This window comes from Oncorhynchus keta, chromosome 6, assembly GCF_023373465.1.
Source record: "Oncorhynchus keta strain PuntledgeMale-10-30-2019 chromosome 6, Oket_V2, whole genome shotgun sequence".
Taxonomy (NCBI): Eukaryota; Metazoa; Chordata; class Actinopteri; order Salmoniformes; family Salmonidae; genus Oncorhynchus; species Oncorhynchus keta.
In genome coordinates, this window is record NC_068426.1 from 34,971,972 (window position 1) to 34,993,149 (window position 21,178).

At 47.5% G+C, this 21,178-nt stretch overlaps 1 protein-coding gene across 1 annotated transcript; it reads left to right on the forward strand.

Annotated features, from left to right (window-relative positions):
• Positions 1 to 9,105: 9,105 nt before the first annotated feature.
• On the forward strand, positions 9,106 to 10,031 carry LOC127930559 (uncharacterized). Its single transcript, XM_052520076.1, has 3 exons — positions 9,106 to 9,191; positions 9,296 to 9,353; positions 9,420 to 10,031. The coding sequence occupies exon 3, from the start codon at positions 9,462 to 9,464 to the stop codon at positions 10,029 to 10,031; it is 570 nt and encodes a 189-aa protein (XP_052376036.1). The 5' UTR covers positions 9,106 to 9,191; positions 9,296 to 9,353; positions 9,420 to 9,461.
• The last annotated feature ends 11,147 nt before the right edge of the window (positions 10,032 to 21,178 follow it).

Here is a 21,178-nt window from a genome sequence, read left to right on the forward strand (position 1 = left end):
CGCCGCCATCACCTCCTGTTTCAGCATGATAATGCACGGCCCCATGTCGCAAGGATCTGTACACAATTCCTGGAAGCTGAAAATGTCCTAGTTCTTCTATGGCCTGCATGCTCACCAGAAATACCACACATTGAGCATGTTTGGGATGCTCTGGATCAACATGCACGATATATTGTTCCAGTTCCCGCCGATATCCATCAACTTTTCACAGCCATTGAAGAGATGTTGGACAACATTCCACAGGCCACAATCAACAGCCTGATCAACTCTATTCAAAGGAGATGTGCCACTGTGCATGAGGAAAATGGTGATCACACCAGATACTGACTTGTTTTCTGATCCACGCCCCTACCTTTTTTCTTTAGTATCTGTCACTAACAGATTCATATCTGTATTCCCAGTCATGTGAAAACCATAGATTAGGGCCTAATGAAAATATGATTATATTTTCTACTGTAGGTGCAATATGTAATTGAGCATTTGTTTATTCTGTTGTTGCTAGCGATATTTATTTTTAAAAAAGCTTAAAAAATACCCTCCCTGACCAAGGCCCTTCTCCCCTGATTGCTCAGTTTGGCCGGGCAGCCAGCTCTAGGAAGAGTCTTGGTGGTTCCAAACTTCTTCCATTTAAGAATGATGGAGGCCACTGTGTTCTTGGAGACCTTCAATGATGCAGACATTTTTGGTACTCTTCCCTAGCTCTGTGCCTCGACACAATCCTGTCTCGGAGCTCTACGGACAATTACCTCGACCTCATGGCTTGGTTTTTCCTCTGACATGCATTGTCAACGGTGGGACCTTATATAGACAGATGTGTCCCTTTCCGAAACATGTCCAATCAATTGTACTTTCCATAGGTGGACTGTTAGGGGGACTGACCCCCTAAAGTCAATATCTGCGCTCCCGCAGAAATCAAATTAGCATAAAAACCTGTCAATTTAAGCTAGAGCTGTCTGTTTGTTTTGCATTGGATGCGTCTCAATCCACCCCATCTGCCTAAGTTGCATTTACACATCTGCGGTAAAAGATGACAGAGCTAGAGCGGTGTTTGACAGACCAGGAGACATTCCGAAAATTGGTCTTCTCACAAAATCATCTGTAGCGTCCGAGCGGTTTGGTCTGTGAACTCTGAAGCCTCTATGGAAAGACGAAACTCTCATGAACACAACGGTGCTCTCCGTTTTGCTTTACGACTTCCACAAGCTTCTTGGGACTCCTCTGAAGCCAGTACAGCCGATCCGCCAACTTCTGTCTGTCGTGTCTGAACCAGAGGATGTGAGCGGAGGGAAGACAGGAGAGTGCCCAATTTGACTGGAGCTCTGAGCGAGATTTCCAAAGGCCGCTCCAATTTCACTCCACTAGCACTCACTTCACGAGCTCAGGGGCATGCCCGGTCCAGAATACATTTGAAGTCTACTTGTGTGCTGCTATAGCCCCTTGCTTTAACTACTGTCATGGGGGTCGCTAAATAGTTTCATAAAGAAACTGATTCAGGCAAAATCAAGGTGACTTATAAAGATGAGGACCGAGAGCAAGAGAGGGAGTGCAGTGATGCAGTGTCCACAACTAAAGAATCGTCGTGGAATCTGAAGAGACAGGTGTCCCGAAAAACATGAGGGTGTACTTACTAAGTGCATATGCTAAAAGAAAGGAATGAGGTGGGTAGCTAATTAAATGTGTCATTGTAGTGAAGTATTTATAAACAAAAAATGTTCTCTTAAAGGTTAATTGTTCTATTGTCTATACAATAGGCCATAATTTATTTTGGCCCAATAGGCCTGGCATGTTCCGATTTAATCGAAAAAAAATACCCAATAGTGATGTTTATGGGGCATCTAGGAGTGCCAACAAAGAAGATGGTCAAAGGTAATGAATGTTTTATATTTTATTTGTGCGGTTTGTGTAGCGACGACTATGCTAATTATTTTGTTTACGTCCCCTGCGGGTCTTTTGGGGTGTTACATGCTATCAGATAATAGCTTCTCATGCTTTCGCCGAAAGGCATTTTAAAAATCTATCTTGTTGCCTGGATTCACAACGAGTGTAGCTTTAATTCAATACCCTGCATGTGTATTTTAATGAACGTTTGAGTTTTAACGAGTGCTATTAGCATTTAGCGTAGCGCATTTGCATTTCCAGATGTCTAGATGGGACGCCTGCGTGTCAGGTAGGAGCAAGAGGTTAACAAGTCAATAACACAGTAGAAAAAAAGCGGAGTCTATATACATTGTGTGCAAAAGGCATGAGGAGGTAGGCGAATAATTACAATTTTGCAGATTAACACTGGAGTGATAAATGATCAGATGGTCATGTACAGGTAGAGATATTGGTGTGCAAAGGAGCAGAAAAGTAAATAAATAGAAACAGTATAGGGATGAGGTAGGTAAAAATGGGTGGGCTATTTACCGATAGACTATGTACAGCTGCAGCGATCAGTTAGCTGCTCAGATAGCAGATGTTTGAAGTTGGTGAGGAAGTCTCCAACTTCAGCGATTTTTTTTTTTTTTTTTCAATTCGTACCAGTCACAGGCAGCAGAGAACTGGAACGAAAGGCGGCCAAATGAGGTGTTGGCTTTAGGGATGATCAGTGAGATACACCTGCTGGAGCGCGTGCTACGGATGGGTGTTGCAATCATGACCAGTGAACTGAGATAAGGTGGAGCTTTACCTAGCATGGACTTGTAGATGACCTGGAGCCAGTGGGTCTGGCGACAAATATGTTGCGAGGGCCAGCCGACTAGAGCATACAGGTCGCAGTGGTGGGTGGTATAAGGTGCTTTAGTGACAAAACGGATGGCACTGTGATAAACTGCATCCAGTTTGCTGAGTAGAGTGTTGGATTTTTTTTTGTAGGTGACATCGCCGAAGTTGAGGATCGGTAGGATAGTCAGTTTTACTAGGGTAAGTTTGGCGGCGTGAGTGAAGGAGGCTTTGTTGCGGAATAGAAAGCCGACTCTGGATTTGACTTTCGATTGGAGATGTTTGATATGAGTCTGGAAGGAGAGTTTACAGTCTAGCCAGACACCTAGGTACTTATAGATGTCCACATATTCAAGGTGGGAACCATCCAGGGTGGTGATGCTTGTCAGGCGTGCGGGTGCAGGCAGCGAACGGTTGAAAAGCATGCATTTGGTTTTACTAGCGTTTAAGAGCAGTTGGAGGCCACGGAAGGAGTGTTGTATGGCATTGAAGCTCGTTTGGAGGTTAGATAGCACAGTGTCCAAGGAGGGGCCGGAAGTATATAGAATGGTGTCGTCTGCGTAGAGGTGGATCAGGGAATCGCCCACAGCAAGAGCAACATCATTGATATATACAGAGAAAAGAGTCGGCCCGAGGATTGAACCCTGTGGCACCCCCATAGAGACTGCCAGAGGACCGGACAGCATGCCCTCCGATTTGACACACGGAACTCTGTCTGCAAAGTAGTTGGTGAACCAGGCAAGGCAGTCATCCGAAAAACCGAGGCTACTGAGTCTGCCAATAAGAATATGGTGATTGACAGAGTCGAAAGCCTTGGCAAGGTCGATGAAGACGGCTGCACAGTACTGTCTTTTATCGATGGCGGTTATGATATCGTTTAGTACCTTGAGCGTGGCTAAGGTGCACCCGTGACCGGCTCGGAAACCAGATTGCACAGCGGAGAAGGTACGGTGGGATTCGAGATGGTCAGTGACCTGTTTGTTGACTTGGCTTTCGAAGACCTTAGATAGGCAGGGCAGGATGGATATAGGTCTGCAACTGTTTTGGTCCAGGGTGTCTCCCCCTTTGAAGAGGGGGATGACTGCGGCAGCTTTCCAATCCTTGGGGATCTCAGACGATATGAAAGAGAGGTTGAACAGGCTGGTAATAGGGGTTGCGACAATGGCGGCGGATAGTTTCAGAAATAGAGGGTCCAGATTGTCAAGCCCAGCTGATTTGTACGGGTCCAGGTTTTGCAGCTCTTTCAGAACATCTGCTATCTGGATTTGGGTAAAGGAGAACCTGGAGAGGCTTTTGAACAGTTAATGAAATGGCTACTTGGACTATTTGCATTGTTCGCACCCCACCACCCATTTTTACGCTGCTGCTACTCTCTGATTATTATCTATGCATAGTCACTTTACCTCTACTTACATGTACATATTACCTCAATTACCTCCAATAACCTCAATTACCCCCACACATTGACTCTGTACCAGTACCCCCTGTATATAGCCTCCACATTGACTCTGTACCGGTACCCCCTGTATATAGCCTCCACATTGACTCTGTACCGGAACCCCCTGTATATAGCCTCCACATTGACTCTGTACCGGTACCCCCTGTATATAGCCTCCACATTGACTCTGTACCAGTACCCCTGTATATAGCCTCCACATTGACTCTGTACCGGTACCCCTGTATATAGCCTCCACATTGACTCTGTACCGGAACCCCTGTATATAGCCTCCACATTGACTCTGTACCGGAACCCCTGTATATAGCCTCCACATTGACTCTGTACCGGAACCCCCTGTATATAGCCTCCACATTGACTCTGTACCGGAACCCCCTGTATATAGCCTCCACATTGACTCTGTACCGGAACCCCCTGTATATAGCCTCCACATTGACTCTGTCCCGGAACCCCCTGTATATAGCCTCGCTACTGTTATTTTATTGTTGCTCCTTAATTATTTGTTATATATATTTTTAAATGGTCTTAAAACTGCATTGTTGGTTAAGGGCTTGTAAGTAAGCATTCACTGTATTCGGTGCATGTGACAAATACATTTTTGTTTGATTTTGATTTGATGAACAGGTTTACAGACATTTTTGCAACAAAAAAAAAGTATGTTTGCTATGAGTTTTGCTATGAGACTATGAGACTTGAAAGGTGCATCCTGTTTCCAATGATCATCCTTGAGATGTTTCTACAACTTTGGAGTCCACCTGTGGTAAATTCAATTGATTGGACATGATTTGGAAGGCACACACAGTGGCCTCCAACAGAGTGGCCTCCAACACAGTGGCCTCCAACAGAGTGGCCTCCATCATTCTTAAATGGAAGAAGTTTAGAACCACCAAGACTTTTCCTAGAGTTGGCCTCCAGGCCAAAATGAGCAATCGGGGAAGAAGGTCCTTGGTCAGGGAGATCCAGAGCTCTCAGGACCTCCGACTGCGGTGAACGTTCACCTTCCAACAGGACAATGACCCTAAGCACACAGCTAAGAAAATGCAGGAGTGGCTTTGGGACAAGTCTCTGGATGTCCTTGAGTGGCCCAACCAGAGCCCAGACTTATACCTAATTGAAGATCTCTGGATAGACCTGAAAACAGCCGTGCAGCAACGCTCCCCTTCCAACCGGACAGAGTTTGAAAGGATCTCCAGAGAAGAATGGGAGAAACTCTCCAAATACAGGTGTTGCCAAGCTTGTTGCGTCATATCCAAGAAGACTCGAGGCTGTAATCACTGCTAAAGTGCTTCAACAGTATTGAGTAAAGGGTCTGAATACTTACGAAAACGTAATATTTAAAATATATATTTTTTTTACAAATTAGTACATTTTTCTAAAAAAAGGTTTTTGCTTTGTCGTTATGGTGTGTTGTGTGTAGATTGATGAGGGATTTAAAAAATGTGGGAAAAGTCAAGGGGTCAGACTACTTTCCGAAGGCACCGTACTGTATGTGTGACCATCTCCGTCCTGTTTCTCCTTTGTCAGTATGGGGTATTATGTGTAGATTGATGAGAGAATTTAAAAAAAAATCTGTTTTAGAATAAGGCTGTATTCTAACAAAATGTGGAAAATGTCAAGGGGTCTGAATACTTTCCGAAGGCACTGTAAATGTGACCATCTCCGTGCTTTTGCATGTAAATAACTGCTGTTTCGGCAAAAACATGCAGATTCTCGGATTTGGTTAATTTTCTCTTCTCTTCAAAGGCGACGGCAATAGGGCCTGCAGATATATGGCATCCCTCTTTATCTCCCTCTTTCATCAGTCCCTTAATAGCTACCTCTCTTCTGCCCCTCTCTTATTCCCCCTCAGTGCCATTACCTTGCAATAGACTGTGTGCAGTGACAGAGGGGTAGCACACACAGGAAGGAGGGCGGGAGGGAAAGTCTGAAAGAATAATAAATATATATATATTTTTTTAACATAATGACATTTAGCTTTTTCTGCTTATTGTTGAGTTTTCTGAGCCCTTATTGACGTTAGTCACAATTGTTATTACTTCTCTGTCACTGATGCAGATACATCTAATTCCCTTGGGGATGAAAAACATTGAGAAATAAAATTGAAAAACTGTAGACTGGTCACGGAGGCATTCTTGCTGTAAAGGAGCACAATGCATATTCAATACTTCACCTCAAACGTACTCAATACACAATGTGATATGTCTGTGGTTCTCATTCTGAGTTGTAAAAGTTATGAAATTGAAGCGTTGGAATAATCGAAAAGTGCGGCAGATTCAATTGGCTTTGTGTTTTATGAGTAGTCGTATTCATTAATCCCTACTTCCTACTGATACATAAAACACACACACACACACACACACACGCACGCACACACACACACACGCACACACACACACACACGCACACACACACACACACACACACACACACACACACACACACACACACACACACACACACACACACACACACACACACGTGCACATACACACACACTCTGACACCAGTGGAGGCTGCTGAGGGGAGGATGGGGATGATAATAATTGCCGTAACGGAGCACATGGAATGTGCTTAATGTATTTGATACCATTCCACCAATTCCACTCCGGCCCGGCCCTTATCACGAGCCCCGTCCTCCCCAATTAAGGTGCCACCAATCTCCTGTGTCTGACATACACATACACACACAGGCGCTCTCTCTCTCACTCTCTCTTTACTGCTCCCTACTGCTGATACAGCCCTGGAGCTGTAGTAAACTACCTCAGCTGGGTTCATAACACGGAATACTGCGGCTAGAAGGGATTCATAAACCAGGGATAATGAGGCTACAGCACTGCATTAACTGCTGCTACTCGATAAAACTTCAACAAAAGTTCTCAGCACTTTCTCTCCAAGTGAGAACTTTCTGTGACTTACTTTCTCTTCTCCGTCACAGCACAGGGAGGGTTTGGGTCTGTGTTTGTGGGAGGGGTGTGTGTGAGGGGTGGGGGGGGTGGGTGTGTGCACACGTGTCTGTGTCTTGGTGTACACGGCATGAGTTAAGTAGTAGTTTAAAGTATTTTACTTGATTAAGTACTTTACACCACTGCTTACTACATGATTCCATATGTGCTATTTCATAGTTTTGATATCTTCACTATTATTCTACAATGTAGAACATAGTAAAAATACAGAAAAACCCTGGAATGAGTAGGTCTCCAAAGTTGACTGGTACCGTAAGTCTGCTGTGAAAAAAGGTCCCTGAAAACGGAAAAATACAATATAGCACCATCCCACAAAAATAACTGTTTTGCTATGCATATTACAATGAACATACTACAATACAAAACAATTAGATGTCATTCAATGCCCTTAGCAAGATCATATGATGTTTATAATAGCATTGTCTTCCCCATCAGATGCCGTCAGGCTCAGATCGGACCCAGAGACAGCGCACACACTCCTCTTTCTGTATGAGAACAGAATAGTGACATGGGTGGGAGAGAAGCAGCCATATCCTGACCATCCAGAAAGGTTTGAGCCCTCACAATGTGCTGCGTGGAGAGAGTCTGACTGGATGCTGCTCCTGGGGGACAGAGTGAAGAGGACGGGCTCATGTATCAGAAGGAAAGGAGAGCATGACGACTATCTCCATGGATACTATGACAAATCCTGGATTCTAAAGTGCCCTGGTGGCAATTATACTGCCTGTCAAAATATGAAGAGTAGTGACATGCATGTCTTCTACTCTCGCTCCGACACAGTAGGAGTGCATCTGGACAGAGTCAATTGTAACACACTGATCCACCTGCACACATAATACCCGGCAGTCACTGAGCCTCTCTACCCAGGGGTTTGGGCTGGCGATCACGCCTCAGTGTCCCTGTGCCAAGTAGAACTCTGCGTCCTGTGTCCAGAAGGAACACCTTCAGGAAAGTCACACTCCTGTCCAAACACAACTGTGGGACATGACGGGGCACTTTTTACAACGTAGATTTGTCTGGAGACATGGGTTGGACACGTAGCCTCGGGAAGGACTGGTGCTGAAGGTGCTGCAGCACCCCCTGGTGGTGAGATTGCAAAACTGTAAGAATTTGTGTCGCAATAAAAAACTATTAAACCATTTTTCAGTTGTATTGTTGACATAAATGATAATGGGATTGGGTTAGGGGCCCATTCTGCATGGAGAGCTCTCAGCTCGGTTTTGTAATCGGTGTGCTCGTGATATTCTGGTGAAGCTGTGGGACAGCACGTAAGGGGGTACGTCACGAAATCATGAACTAATGCTCACATGTGTGGTTGCTTGCAAGACTCTGCCCGGGAACTTGAAAAAGGGAAATAAGGCAGAGCCAAGAGTGCAGGCAGGTCTTGGTGGCGGGAGCTTTGCTTTGATCTACATTGGGCTTTGTAGCCTTTGCAAGTATCCACATTGCGCTCACCTTAATTCGGGGAGGTTGTCTACGCTGCTTGGGCAGGAAGCCGGTGACCAAGACAGGTAGTGAGGAGGAATTTGGGGAACTAGATAAGATAGTGTAGTTGCTAGGAGTGTAAAGCCATCTTCCAGGCTTTTGGGAACAGACCACGCTGGTCATTGTAGCGTGTTCAGTGTTTATAAACAGAGCGCGCTGTGAGTGCAGTGTCCTCCTCTATTCTAAATAATTAATCAGACTAAAACCTACCGTGATTAACCGGAATCGGAGTATAGCCTAGTTGCTGTTACCCGTCCAGTTTGTAGCCTATTCAGTGCACTGTGGATACTTCACACCGGTCTGCCACTAGCCACACCAGCCATAGAGAGGCTTTTATTCTCTATTTTGGTTAAGCCAGGGTGTGTCTAGGGTGGGCATTCTAGTTTCTTTATTTCTATGTTTTGGCCGGGGTATGGTTCTCAATCAGGGACAGCTGTCTATCGTTGATTGGGAATCATACTTAAGCAGCCTTTTTGTTTAGCTGTTTAGTTGCGGCTCTACGCTGGAGACTTCAGGTGCGCCTCCACGGCCCAGTGTATCCGGTGCCTGCTCCAAGAACCAGGCCTCCTGTATGTCTCCCCAGCCTGGTGAGTCCTGTGCCTGCTCCAAGAACCAGGCCTCCTGTATGTCTCCCCAGCCTGGTGAGTCCTGTGCCTGCTCCAAGAACCAGGCCTCCTGTATGTCTCCCCAGCCTGGTGAGTCCTGTGCCTGCTCCAAGAACCAAGCCTCCTGTATGTCTCCCCAGCCTGGTGTCTCCCCAGCCTGGTGAGTCCTGTGCCTGCTCCAAGAACCAGGCCTCCTGTATGTCTCCCCAGCCTGGTGAGTCCTGTGCCTGCTCCAAGAACCAAGCCTCCTGTATGTCTCCCCAGCCTGGTGAGTCCTGTGCCTGCTCCAAGAACCAAGCCTCCTGTATGTCTCCCCAGCCTGGTGAGTCCTGTGCCTGCTCCAAGAACCAGGCCTCCTGTATGTCTCCCCAGCCTGGTGAGTCCTGTGCCTGCTCCAAGAACCAAGCCTCCTGTATGTCTCCCCAGCCTGGTGAGTCCTGTGCCTGCTCCAAGAACCAAGCCTCCTGTATGTCTCCCCAGCCTGGTGAGTCCTGTGCCTGCTCCAAGAACCAGGCCTCCTGTATGTCTCCCCAGCCTGGTGAGTCCTGTGCCTGCTCCAAGAACCAGGCCTCCTGTATGTCTCCCCAGCCTGGTGAGTCCTGTGCCTGCTCCAAGAACCAAGCCTCCTGTATGTCTCCCCAGCCTGGTGAGTCCTGTGCCTGCTCCAAGAACCAGGCCTCCTGTATGTCTCCCCAGCCTGGTGAGTCCTGTGCCTGCTCCCAGAACCAGGCCTCCTATATGTCTCCCCAGCCTGGTAAGCCCTGTGGCTGCTCCATGCACCAGGCTGCCTCCTATCCCACGTCTCTTCACTCCCCAGCCTGATGAGTCCTGTGGCACCAAGCCTCCAGAGAGTCCGGTCTCCAAGAGGGCCTCCCCAGCCAGTCTGGAGCCCCCATGTCTCCCCATGAGTCCGGTCTCCAAGAACCAGGCCCAGTCCCCAGCCTGGTGAGCCTCCAACAGAACAGGCTGTATGTCTCCAGTCCGAACCAGGCCTCCAGCAGTGACTGTGGCTGCTCCATGCACCCTCCAGTCCGATCCATGGAGCTCCCCAACGACAGTCCGGAGCTCCAGTCCGGAGCCCCGGAGCCCCCAACGACGGCCTCCAGTCCGGAGCCCCGGAGCCCCCAACGACGGTCCGGAGCCCCCAACGACGGTCTTCTCAATCAGGGACAGCTGTCTATCGTTGTCTCTGATTGGGAATCATACTTAGGCAGCCTTTTTCCAGCCTGTGTTTTGTGGGTAGTTTGCTGTTTTGTTGCCTGACAGAACTGTGCACTTCCGTTTTTCTACATTGTTATTTGGTTGCGGTGTTCAGTTTAATAAATATCATGAACGCCTACCACGCTGCACCTTGGTCTCCTTCTTCAACCCACGAGAGTCGTGACACTTCGGGTCATTGCCGCACTTCTGATTGGGTTAATAGAGACTGCAGAAATGGAGTAGGTCGCTTAGCCTTTCATGTATGCTGTCTTATGAAATTGTGTAGCTAAGAAAGATCATTGTTTGCTCTATTTGTGTTGCGTTTTGGTGTTGTATCCTCTGACGACAGACCATACCGGTCACACAAAGGTGGTGGCAGCATCAAGCTACTCTGCTCAATCCAGGTATTGCCCCACCTCTCGAGTGGTCTCGCAACCTTTATTACACTGGTGGCAGCGGTGGGATCTCTTAGACAAAAATGTCAGGCAATGAAGACACAACAAACGTAGGCGTGGATGCGGCCCAGATGGAAGACTTCGCCCCACGTAATGGTCAGCCCCTTTCCCCCAACATGCCAGAAACATTTACAGCTATGGGGCGGGAATAGTCTGATTTGGTTGGACAGTTTGAAATGGATGCCGAGGTAAACAGTTGGAATGAAGGGCTCAGGTTATAATGTATGTCCTTGTTGCTATCGGGGCAGGCCCGAGACATTTATAGTGGTCTCTCCGTTGAGGATAGAAGTAACCACACTCGGTTGGAAAATGCTATGGGGAAATGTTTACCCTTGTGACAATCACAATGGGAACCGCGCTAACTTCTTGGCTAGGAGGAGGCTGCATAACGAAACAGCCAATTAATTTTGCTATGCTCTATGGTGTTTAATGGAGAAAGCATACCCAACTGCAGATGCCACTACTCTAGATCTGTTTACACAGGATCGTTTTATTGAATATGTACAGTGCATTCGGAAAGTATTCAGACCCATTTCCCTTTTCCACATTTTGTTACTTTACATCAGTATTCTAAAATGGATTACATATTTTTTCCCCCTCATCAATCTACACACAATACCCCATAACAACAAAGAGAAAACAGGCTTTAGATATTTTTGCTAATTGATTCTAAATAAGAAACAGAAATACCTTATTTACATAAGTATTCAAACCCTTTGCTCTGAGACTCGAAATGAAGCTAAGGTGCATCCTGTTTCCATTGATCATCCTTGAGATGTTTCTACAACTTGTTTGGAGTCCACCTGTGGTAAATTCAATTGATTGGACATGATTTGGAAAGGCACACACCTGTCTATATAAGGTCCCACAGTTGACAGTGCACGTCAAAGCAAAACCAAGCCATGAGGTCGAAGGAATCATTCGTAGAGTGATTCTGTAGAGTGATAGAGTTCCAAGACAGGATTGTGTTGAGGCACAGATCTGTGGAAGTGTACCAAAACATTTCTGCAGTGTTGAAGGTCCCCAAGAACACAGCCATTGTGTTCATTCTTAAATGGAAGAAGTTTGAAGAAGAAGACTCTTCCTAGAGCTGGCCGCCTTGCCAAACTGAGCAATGGGGGGAGAAGAGCCTTGGTCAGGGAGGTGACAAAGAATCCGATGGTCACTCTGACAGAGCTCCAGAGTTCCTCTGTGGAGATGGGAGAATAATCCAGAATGACAACCATCTGTGCAGCACTCCACCAGTCAGGCCTTTATGGTAGTGGCCAGACAGAAGCCACTCCTCTGTAAAAGACACATGACAGCCAGCTTAGAGTTTGCCAAAAGGGACCTAAAGGACTCTCAGACCATGACAAACAAGATTCTTTGGTCTGATGAATCCAATATTGAATTCTTTGACCTGAATGCCAAGTGTCACATCTGGAGGAAACCTGGCACCATCCCTACAGTGAAGCATGGTGGTGGCAGCATCATGTTATGGGGATGTTTTTCAGTGGCAGGGACTGGGAGACTATTCAGGATTGAGGGAAAGATGAACGGAGCAATGTACAGAGAGATCCTTGATGAAAACCTGCTCCAGAGCGCTCAGGACCTCAGACAATGACATAGGTTCACCTTCCAACAGGACAACAACCCTAAGCACACAGCCAAGATAACTCAGGAGTGGCTTTGGGACAAGTCTCTGAATGTTCTTGAGTGGCCCAGCCAGAGCCCGGACTTGTACCCGATCAAACATCTCTGGAGAGACCTGAAATCTAACCTGACAGAGTTTGAGAGGATCTGCAGAGAAGAATGGGAGAAACTCCCCAATTACAGGTGTGCCAAGATTGTAGCATCATACCCAAGAAGACTCAAGGCTGTCGTCTCTCCCAACGGTGCTTCAACAAAGTACTGAGTAAAGGGTCTGAATACTTATGTAAATGTGATATTTGAGTTATTTTTTTATATACACTGCTCAAAAAAATTAAGGGAACCCTTAAACAACACAATGTAACTCCAAGTCAATCACACTTCTGTGAAATCAAACTGTCCACTTAGGAAGCAACACTGATTGACAATAAATTCCACATGCTGTTGTGCAAATGGAATAGACAACAGGTGGAAATTATAGGCAATTAGCAAGACACCCCCAATAAAGGAGTAAAGGAGTGGTTTTGCAGGTGATAACCACAGACCACTTCTCAGTTCCTATGCTTCCTGGCTGATGTTTTGGTCACTTTTGAATGCTGGCGGTGCTTTCACTCTAGTGGTAGCATGAGACAGAGTCTACAACCCACAGAAGTGGCTCAGGTAGTGCAGCTCATCCAGGATGGAACATCAATGCGAGCTGTGGCAAGAAGGCTTGCTGTGTCTGTCAGCGTAGTGTCCAGAGCATGGAGGCGCTACCAGGAGACAGGCCAGTACATCAGGAGACGTGGAGGAGGCCGTAGGAGGGCAACAACCCAGCAGCAGGACCGCTACCTCCGCCTTTGTGCAAGGAGGAGCAGGAGGAGCACTGCCAGAGCCCTGCAAAATGACCTCCAGCAGGCCACAAATGTGCATGTGTCTGCTCAAACGGTCAGAAACAGACTCCGTGAGGGTGGTATGAGGGCCCAACGTCCACAGGTGGGGGTTGTGCTTACAGCCCAACACCGTGCAGGACATTTGGCATTTGCCAGAGAACACCAAGATTAGCAAATTCGCCACTGGCGCCCTGTGCTCTTCACAGATGAAAGCAGGTTCACACTGAGCATGTGACAGACGAGACAGAGTCTGGAGACTCCGTGGAGAACGTTCTGCTGCCTGCAACATCCTCCAGCATGACCGGTTTGGCGGTAGGTCAGTCATGGTGTGGGGTAGCATTTCTTTGGGGGGCCGCACAGCCCTCCATGTGCTCGCCAGAGGTAGCCTGACTGCCATTAGGTACCGAGATGAGATCCTCAGACCCCTTGTGAGACCATATGCTGGTGCAGTTGGCCTTGGGTTCCTCCTAATGCAAGACAATGCTAGACCTCATGTGGCTAGAGTGTGTCAGCAGTTCCTGCAAGAGGAAGGCATTGATGCTATGGACTGGCCCGCCCGTTCCCCAGACCTGAATCCAATTGAGCACATCTGGGACATCATGTCTCGCTCCATCCACCGATGCCACGTTGCACCACAGACTGTCCAGGAGTTGGCAGATGCTTTAGTCCAGGACTGGGAGGAGATCCCTCAGGAGACCATCCGCCACCTCATCAGGAGCATGCCCAGGCGTTGTAGGGAGGTCATACAGGCACGTGGAGGCCACACACACTACTGAGCCTCATTTTTACTTGTTTTAAGGACATTACATCAAAGTTGGATCAGCCTGTAGTGTGGTTTTCCACTTTCATTTTGAGTGTCACTCCAAATCCAGACCTCCATGGGTTGATAAATTTGATTTCCATTGATCATTTTTGCGTGATTTTGTTCTTCAGCACATTCAACTATGTAAAGAAAAAAGTATTTAATAAGAATATTTCATTCATTCAGATCTAGGATGTGTTATTTTAGTGTTCCCTTTATTTTTTTTAGCAATGTATATATACACTACCGGTCAAAAGTTTTAGAACACCTACTCATTCAAGGGTTTATCTTTATTTTTACTATTTTCTACATTGTAGAATAATAGAGAAGACATCACATCTATGAAATAACACATGGAATCATGTACATTAGTAACCAGAAAAGTGTTAAACAATTCTAAATATATTTTGTATTTGAGATTCTTCAGAGTAGCCACCCTTTGCCTTGATGACGGCTTTGCACACTCTTGGCATTCTCTCAACCAGCTTCATGAGGTAGTCACCTGGAATGCATTTCAATTAACAGGTGTGCCTTGTTAAAAGTTAATTTGAGGAATTTATTTCTGTCTTGATGCATTTGAGCCAATCGGTTGTGTTATGACAAAGTAGGGGGTATACAGAAGATAGCCCTATTTGGTAAAAGACCAAATCCATATTGTGGCAAGAACAGCTCAAATAAGCAGAGAGAAACGGCACTCTATAATTCCTTCAAGACATGAAGGTCAGTCAATGCGGATAATTTCAAGAACTTTGAGTGAAGTCGCAAAAACCATCAAGCGCTATGAAAACATGTTTGTGAACATTTTGGAAATGTATTGAAAATGAAATACAAAAATATCTCATTTAAATAAGTATTTACACCACTCAGTAAGCACCTTTGGCAGCGATTACAGTTTTGAGTCTAATTGGGTATGTCTGGATTTTGGATTTAGCAACATTTGCTCATTATTATTTTCTAAATCCTTAAACATCTGTCAAATTGGTTGTTGACAATGGCTAGACAATCATTTTCATGTCTTGCCATAGATTGTGAAGCAAATTTAAGTCAAAACTGTAACTTGGCCACTCAGGAACATTCACTGTCTTCTTGCTAAGCAAGTCCAGTGTAGATTTGGCCTTGTGTTTTAGGTTATTGTCCTGCTGAAATGTGAATTCATCTCTCAGTGTCTGGCGGAAAGCAGACTGAACCAGGTTTTTCTCTAAGATGTTGCCTGTGCTTAGTTCCATTGCGTTTCATTTTTTTAAAACTCCCCAGTCCTTAATAAACTATTACGAGCATAACATGATGCAGCCTGTCCAAGTTTCCTCCTCTTCTTCCGAAGAGGAGAGGCGAAACGGATCAGAGGACCAATACGCGGCGTGGTAATTTTCCATGGTACTTTTAATGTTATAAGGTACACATGAACAAACTAACAAAACAAAGAAATGTGAAAACTCAAATTACAGTCCTATCTGGTGCACACACAGAGACAGGAAACAATCACCCACAAACACACAGTGAAACCCAGGCCACCTAAGTATGATTCTCAATCAGAGACAACTAATGACACCTGCCTCTGATTGAGAACCATACTAGATGCCGAAACATCGAAATAACCAAAACATAGAAAAACAAACATAGACTACCCACCCAACTCACGCCCTGACCATACTAACTAAACACAAAACACAGAAAATAAAGGTCAGAACGTGACAGTACCCCCAAAGGTGCGGACTCCGGCCGCAAAACCTTGACCTATAGGGGAGGGTCTGGTGGGCGTCTGTCCGTGGTGGCGGTTCTGGCGCGGGACGCGGACCCCACTTCACGATTGTCTTTGTCCGCCTTATTAACAGAACCACATCCTCCATCTCCACTATCTTACTTCCCACCAGGAACATGATGCCGAACAGGACGTACCACATGATCCAGGACACCAGCACCATGGTGGCTTCATTGAAAGCGTTGAAGAAGCGTATGAGCTCCTCCCCCTCTTCTCCCAGCTTCCTCAGTGCCACACCGAACACCATGGCAAAGAGAACCAGGCCCAAGATGTTCATACCATCTGGTTCTGTGCCCACAGGAACCATGGCAACCCCTCTCAATGACCCCACTGGACAGAGGGGCAGCTCGGGACAGAGGGGCAGAAGCTCTGGACAGAGGGACAGGGGCTCTGGACAGAGGGACAGGGGCTCTGGCGCCTCTGGGCTGAGGGGCTCTGGTGCCTCTGGGCTGAGGGGCTCTGGCGCCTCTGGGCTGAGGGCTCTGGCGCCTCTGGGCTGAGGGCTCTGGCGCCTCTGGGCTGAGGGCTCTGGCGCCTCTGGGCTGAGGGGCTCTGGCGCCTCTGGGCTGAGGGGCTCCGGCAGCGGCGCCGGACAGGCGGGACGCTCCAGCGGCGCCGGACAGGCGGGAGGCTCCGGCAGCGGCGCCGGACAGGCGGGAGGCTCCGGCAGTGGCGCCGGACAGGCGGGACGCTCGGCAGCGGCGCCGGACAGGCGGAGGCTCTGCAGCGGCGCCGGACAGGCGGGACGCTCCGGCAACGGCGCCGGACAGGCGGGAGCACCTGCAGAGAGGAGACAGAGAGACAGCCTGGTGCGTGGAGCTGCTAGGAGGCAGCGGCGCCGGACAGGCGGGATGCTCCAGCAGCGGCGCCGGACAGGAGGGACGCTCCGGCAGCGGCGCCAGACAGGCGGGACGCTCCGGCAGCGGCGCCAGACAGGCGGGACGCTCCAGCAGCGGCGCCGGACAGGCGGGGACGCTCCGGCAGCAGCGCCGGACAGGCGGGAGGCTCCGGCAGCAGCGCCGGACAGGCGGGAGGCTCCCGGCAGCGGCGCCGGACAGGCGGGAGGCTCCCGGCAGCGGCGCCGGACAGGCGGGAGGCTCCGGACAGGCGGGAGGCTCCGGCAGCGGCGCCGGACAGGCGGGAGGCTCCGGCAGCGGCGCCGGACAGGCGGGAGGCTCCGGCAGCGGCGCCGGACAGGCGGGAGGCTCCGCAGCGGCGCCGGACAGGCGGGAGGCTCCGGACGCGGCGCCGGACAGGCGGGAGGCTCCGGCAGCGGCGCCGGACAGGCGGGAGGCTCCGGCAGCGGCGCCGGACAGGCGGGAGGCTCCCGGACAGGCGGGAGGCTCCGGCAGCGGCGCCGGACAGGCGGGAGGCTCCGGCAGCAGCGCCGGACAGGCGGGAGCACCTGCAGGAGGAGACTGAGAGACAGCCTGGTGCGTGGGGCTGCCACAGGAACTACCAGGCTGGGGAGACTTTCAGGAGGCTTGGTGTTAGGAGGAGCCTGAAAGACCGGGCTGTGGGGAGCACTGGAGCTCTGGTGCGCAACCTTGGCACCACTTCCAGGCTGGACAACTACTGAGCCCGGACCCTCAAGAGTGCAGGCACAGGTTGAACCGGGCTGTGGGTAAGCACGGGAGATCTAGTGCTTACTACACGCACCTCTCCCCTAGGCTCCACTCCCACAGTTGCCCGGTACGAGCGGAGCGCAGGCAGAGGACGCACTGCACCCTCCCAGCGCCCGGAGACACAGCACGCAGAGCCGGCGCAGGATAACCTGGACCAAGACTGCGTACCGGCGACCAGACCCGCTGAGCAGGCACCATACGCCCTGGCTCAATGCCCACACTCGCATGGCTCTCTTGGGGGGCTGCCCTATAGCGCACCGGGCTATGGACACGCACTGGCGACACGGTGCGCTCAACCGCATAACACGGTGCCTGACCAGTAATGCGCTGCTCATAATAAGCACGAGGAGTGAGCTCAGGTCTGCTACCTGGCTTAGTACCACACCTCGTGTGCCCCCCCCCAAAATTTTTTTGGGGCTGCCTCTCGTACCTGTCGCACTGCCGTGCTGGCTCCTCATATTGCCGCCGATCAGCTTTCGCTGCCTCCAGCTCTGCTTTGGGGCTGCGATTTTCCCCAGCCCGTGCCCAGGGTCCTCTCCGTTCAATATCTGCTCCCATGTCCAGGAGTCCTGTGATGGTGGCCTCTGTTGTTGATGCTGCTGCTGCTGTCGTCGCTGTCCTTTTTCTTGGTCCGATTGTGGTGGGTGATTCTGTAACGAGTTTCCTCCTCTTCTTCCGAAGAGGAGGCGAAACGGATCAGAGGACCAATACGCGGCGTGGTAATTTTCCCATGGTACTTTTTAATGTTATAAGGTACACATGAACAAACTAACAAAACAAGAAATGTGAAAACTCAAATTACAGTCCTATCTGGTGCACACACAGAGACAGGAAACAATCACCCACAAACACACAGTGAAACCCAGGCCACCTAAGTATGATTCTCAATCAGAGACAACTAATGACACCTGCCTCTGATTGAGAACCATACTAGGCCGAAACATCGAAATAACCAAAACATAGAAAAACAAACATAGACTACCCACCCAACTCACGCCCTGACCATACTAACTAAACACAAAACACAGAAAATAAAGGTCAGAACGTGACACAGCCACAACTATGCTTGAACATATCAATCAATCAAATGTATTTATAAAGCCCTTTTTACATCAGCAGATGTCAGAAAGTGCTATACAGAAACCCAGCCTAAAACCCCAAACAGAAAGCAATGCAGATGTGGAAGCACGATGACTTGGAAAAACTCCATAGAAAGTCAGGAACCGAGGAAGAAACCTTGAGAGGAATCAGGACCTGAGGGGTGGTCAGTCCTCTTATGGCTGTGCCGGGTGGAGTTTAAAAGAGTTAATGCCCTTTAAGGCCAGATCGTTCTTCAAGATGTTCAAACGTTCATAGATGACCATCAGGGTCAAGTAATAATATGTGTTACTCAGCGATGTGTTCTATTGGATTTGACCCAAACGTAACACTTTTCAGAACTAAAAGTGAATTGCTTTGCCACATTTGTTGCAGTATACTTTGGAGCCTTGTTGCAAACACGACGCACGTTTGTAATATTTTTTTATTCTGAACAGGTTGACTTTTTTTTCACTGTCATTTAGGTTAGTATTGTGGAGTAACTACAATGTTATTGATCCATCCTCAGTTTTCTCCTACCACTGTAACGGCGTTCTTCGTTTGTCGAAAGAAAGTCGGACCGAAATGCAGCGTGGTGGTGACTCATGTCTTTAATGAAACAATCGCGATACATGAAATAACTTCTACAAATGCAAAACAACAAACGGAACGTGAAACCTAATTACAGCCTATCTGGTGAACACTACACAGAGACAGGAACAATCACCCACGAAATACAAAGTGAAACCCAGGCTACCTAAATACGGTTCCCAATCAGAGACAACGAGAATCACCTGACTCTGATTGAGAACCGCCTCAGGCAGCCAAGCCTATACTAGACACACCCCTAATCAACTACAATCCCAATGCCTACAAAAACCCCAATACGACAATACAATAACCCCATGTCACACCCTGGCCTGAACAAATAATTAAAGAAAACACAAAATACTAAGACCAAGGCGTGACAACCACAGCCATTAAACTCTAACTGTTTTAAAGTCACCCTTGTCCTCGTGGTTAAATCCCTGAGCTGTTTCCTTCCTCCCCGGCAACACCTGTGTCTTTGTAGAGACTGTATTGATATAACATCCAAAGTGTAATTAATAGCTTCACCGTGCTGTAAGGAATTTTCCATGTCTGCTTTTTTTTTACCCATCTACCCCAGGGACTTTACAGATAATTGTAAAACACTATTATTGCACACAGAGTGAGTCCATTCAACTTATTATGTGACTTGTTAAGCACATTTTTACTCCTGAACTGATTTAGGCTTGCCATAACAAAGAGGTTGAATACTTATTGACTCAAGACATTTCAACTTTTTTTTAAAAATTTGTAAACATTTATATAAACTTAACTCCACTTTGACATTATGGGGTATTGTGTGTTGGCCATTGACAAAAATACATATACATTTAATACATTTTAATTTGGGCTGTAACACAACAAAATGTGGAAAATGTCAAAGGGTGTGAATTCTTTCTGTATATTGTCGCTTACGAACTTGCAACATTGTATCAACGAGCCTATTCCTGGCACTCAAAGTTTCCCTGCAGCACTAACAGACGCCAAGGTAAATGTGTTCAGGTAGGCTTTTTTTAATGACATTTCCACTGGATATATGGGATCCTCAGAGCATGACACTCAGCTCTTTAACCCTGAGCCTCGGTGATTATTGAGAGTGGTGGAAATATATTTTTGAAATACTGTGAGGCAATATCGTTCACAATGGATTTTTTTTTAAACTGACTTTGTTGACTTACTTTGTGAGGTGAAGAAAAACGGACTGAGAAGCTCAGCATATTAGGGGTCAATCAGAAATCAGGCATCCAGTTGAGGGCCTGCTCCGTTGACATTAAGAGGACAGAGAAACCAAACACATGCTCATTGCTCACGTGGAGCTCTCCAAACAAAATACAACAGACAAATTTACAAAACTGGTAAATGACGGTATGAAATAAAACAAAAATTGTTTCTCACAAGTGTAGCAGGTTGTGAACTCTGTGAACCAAATGACAAGCATTAACAGTAAATGTATTTCTGTTGACATACGTAATGTGGACATTATACTAATAAATCATGAAAGGGCAAACAATTAACACAATAAAACAAGAATTGTCGGGAGACAGCTCAGCGCATTCTTGAGAGCTGAGTGCATTCTGGAGAGACACCGCCAATATCCCCCCTTCTTCTCTCAACACAACATTTCAAATTATACTGAAGACCCATCATCTTCACAAATATTTTTGATAAATTGCTTTTCACTGACAGCCACAACTCAATAATCAGCTAGGCCTATTTCCACTTGAGCTGCCCAAATTGCAGCCTTCCCAACTACAGTGGCTTCAGAAAGTATTCACAACTCTGGACCTTTTCCACATTTTGTTGTGTTTCCGCCTGAATTTAAAAAGGATTCAAATGCATTGTTTTTGTCACTGGCCTACAGACAATAACCCATAATGTCAAAGTGGAATTATGTTTTTCCAAACGTTTATAAATTCATGAAAAATGAAAAGCTGAAATGTCTTGAGTCAATAAGTATTCAAC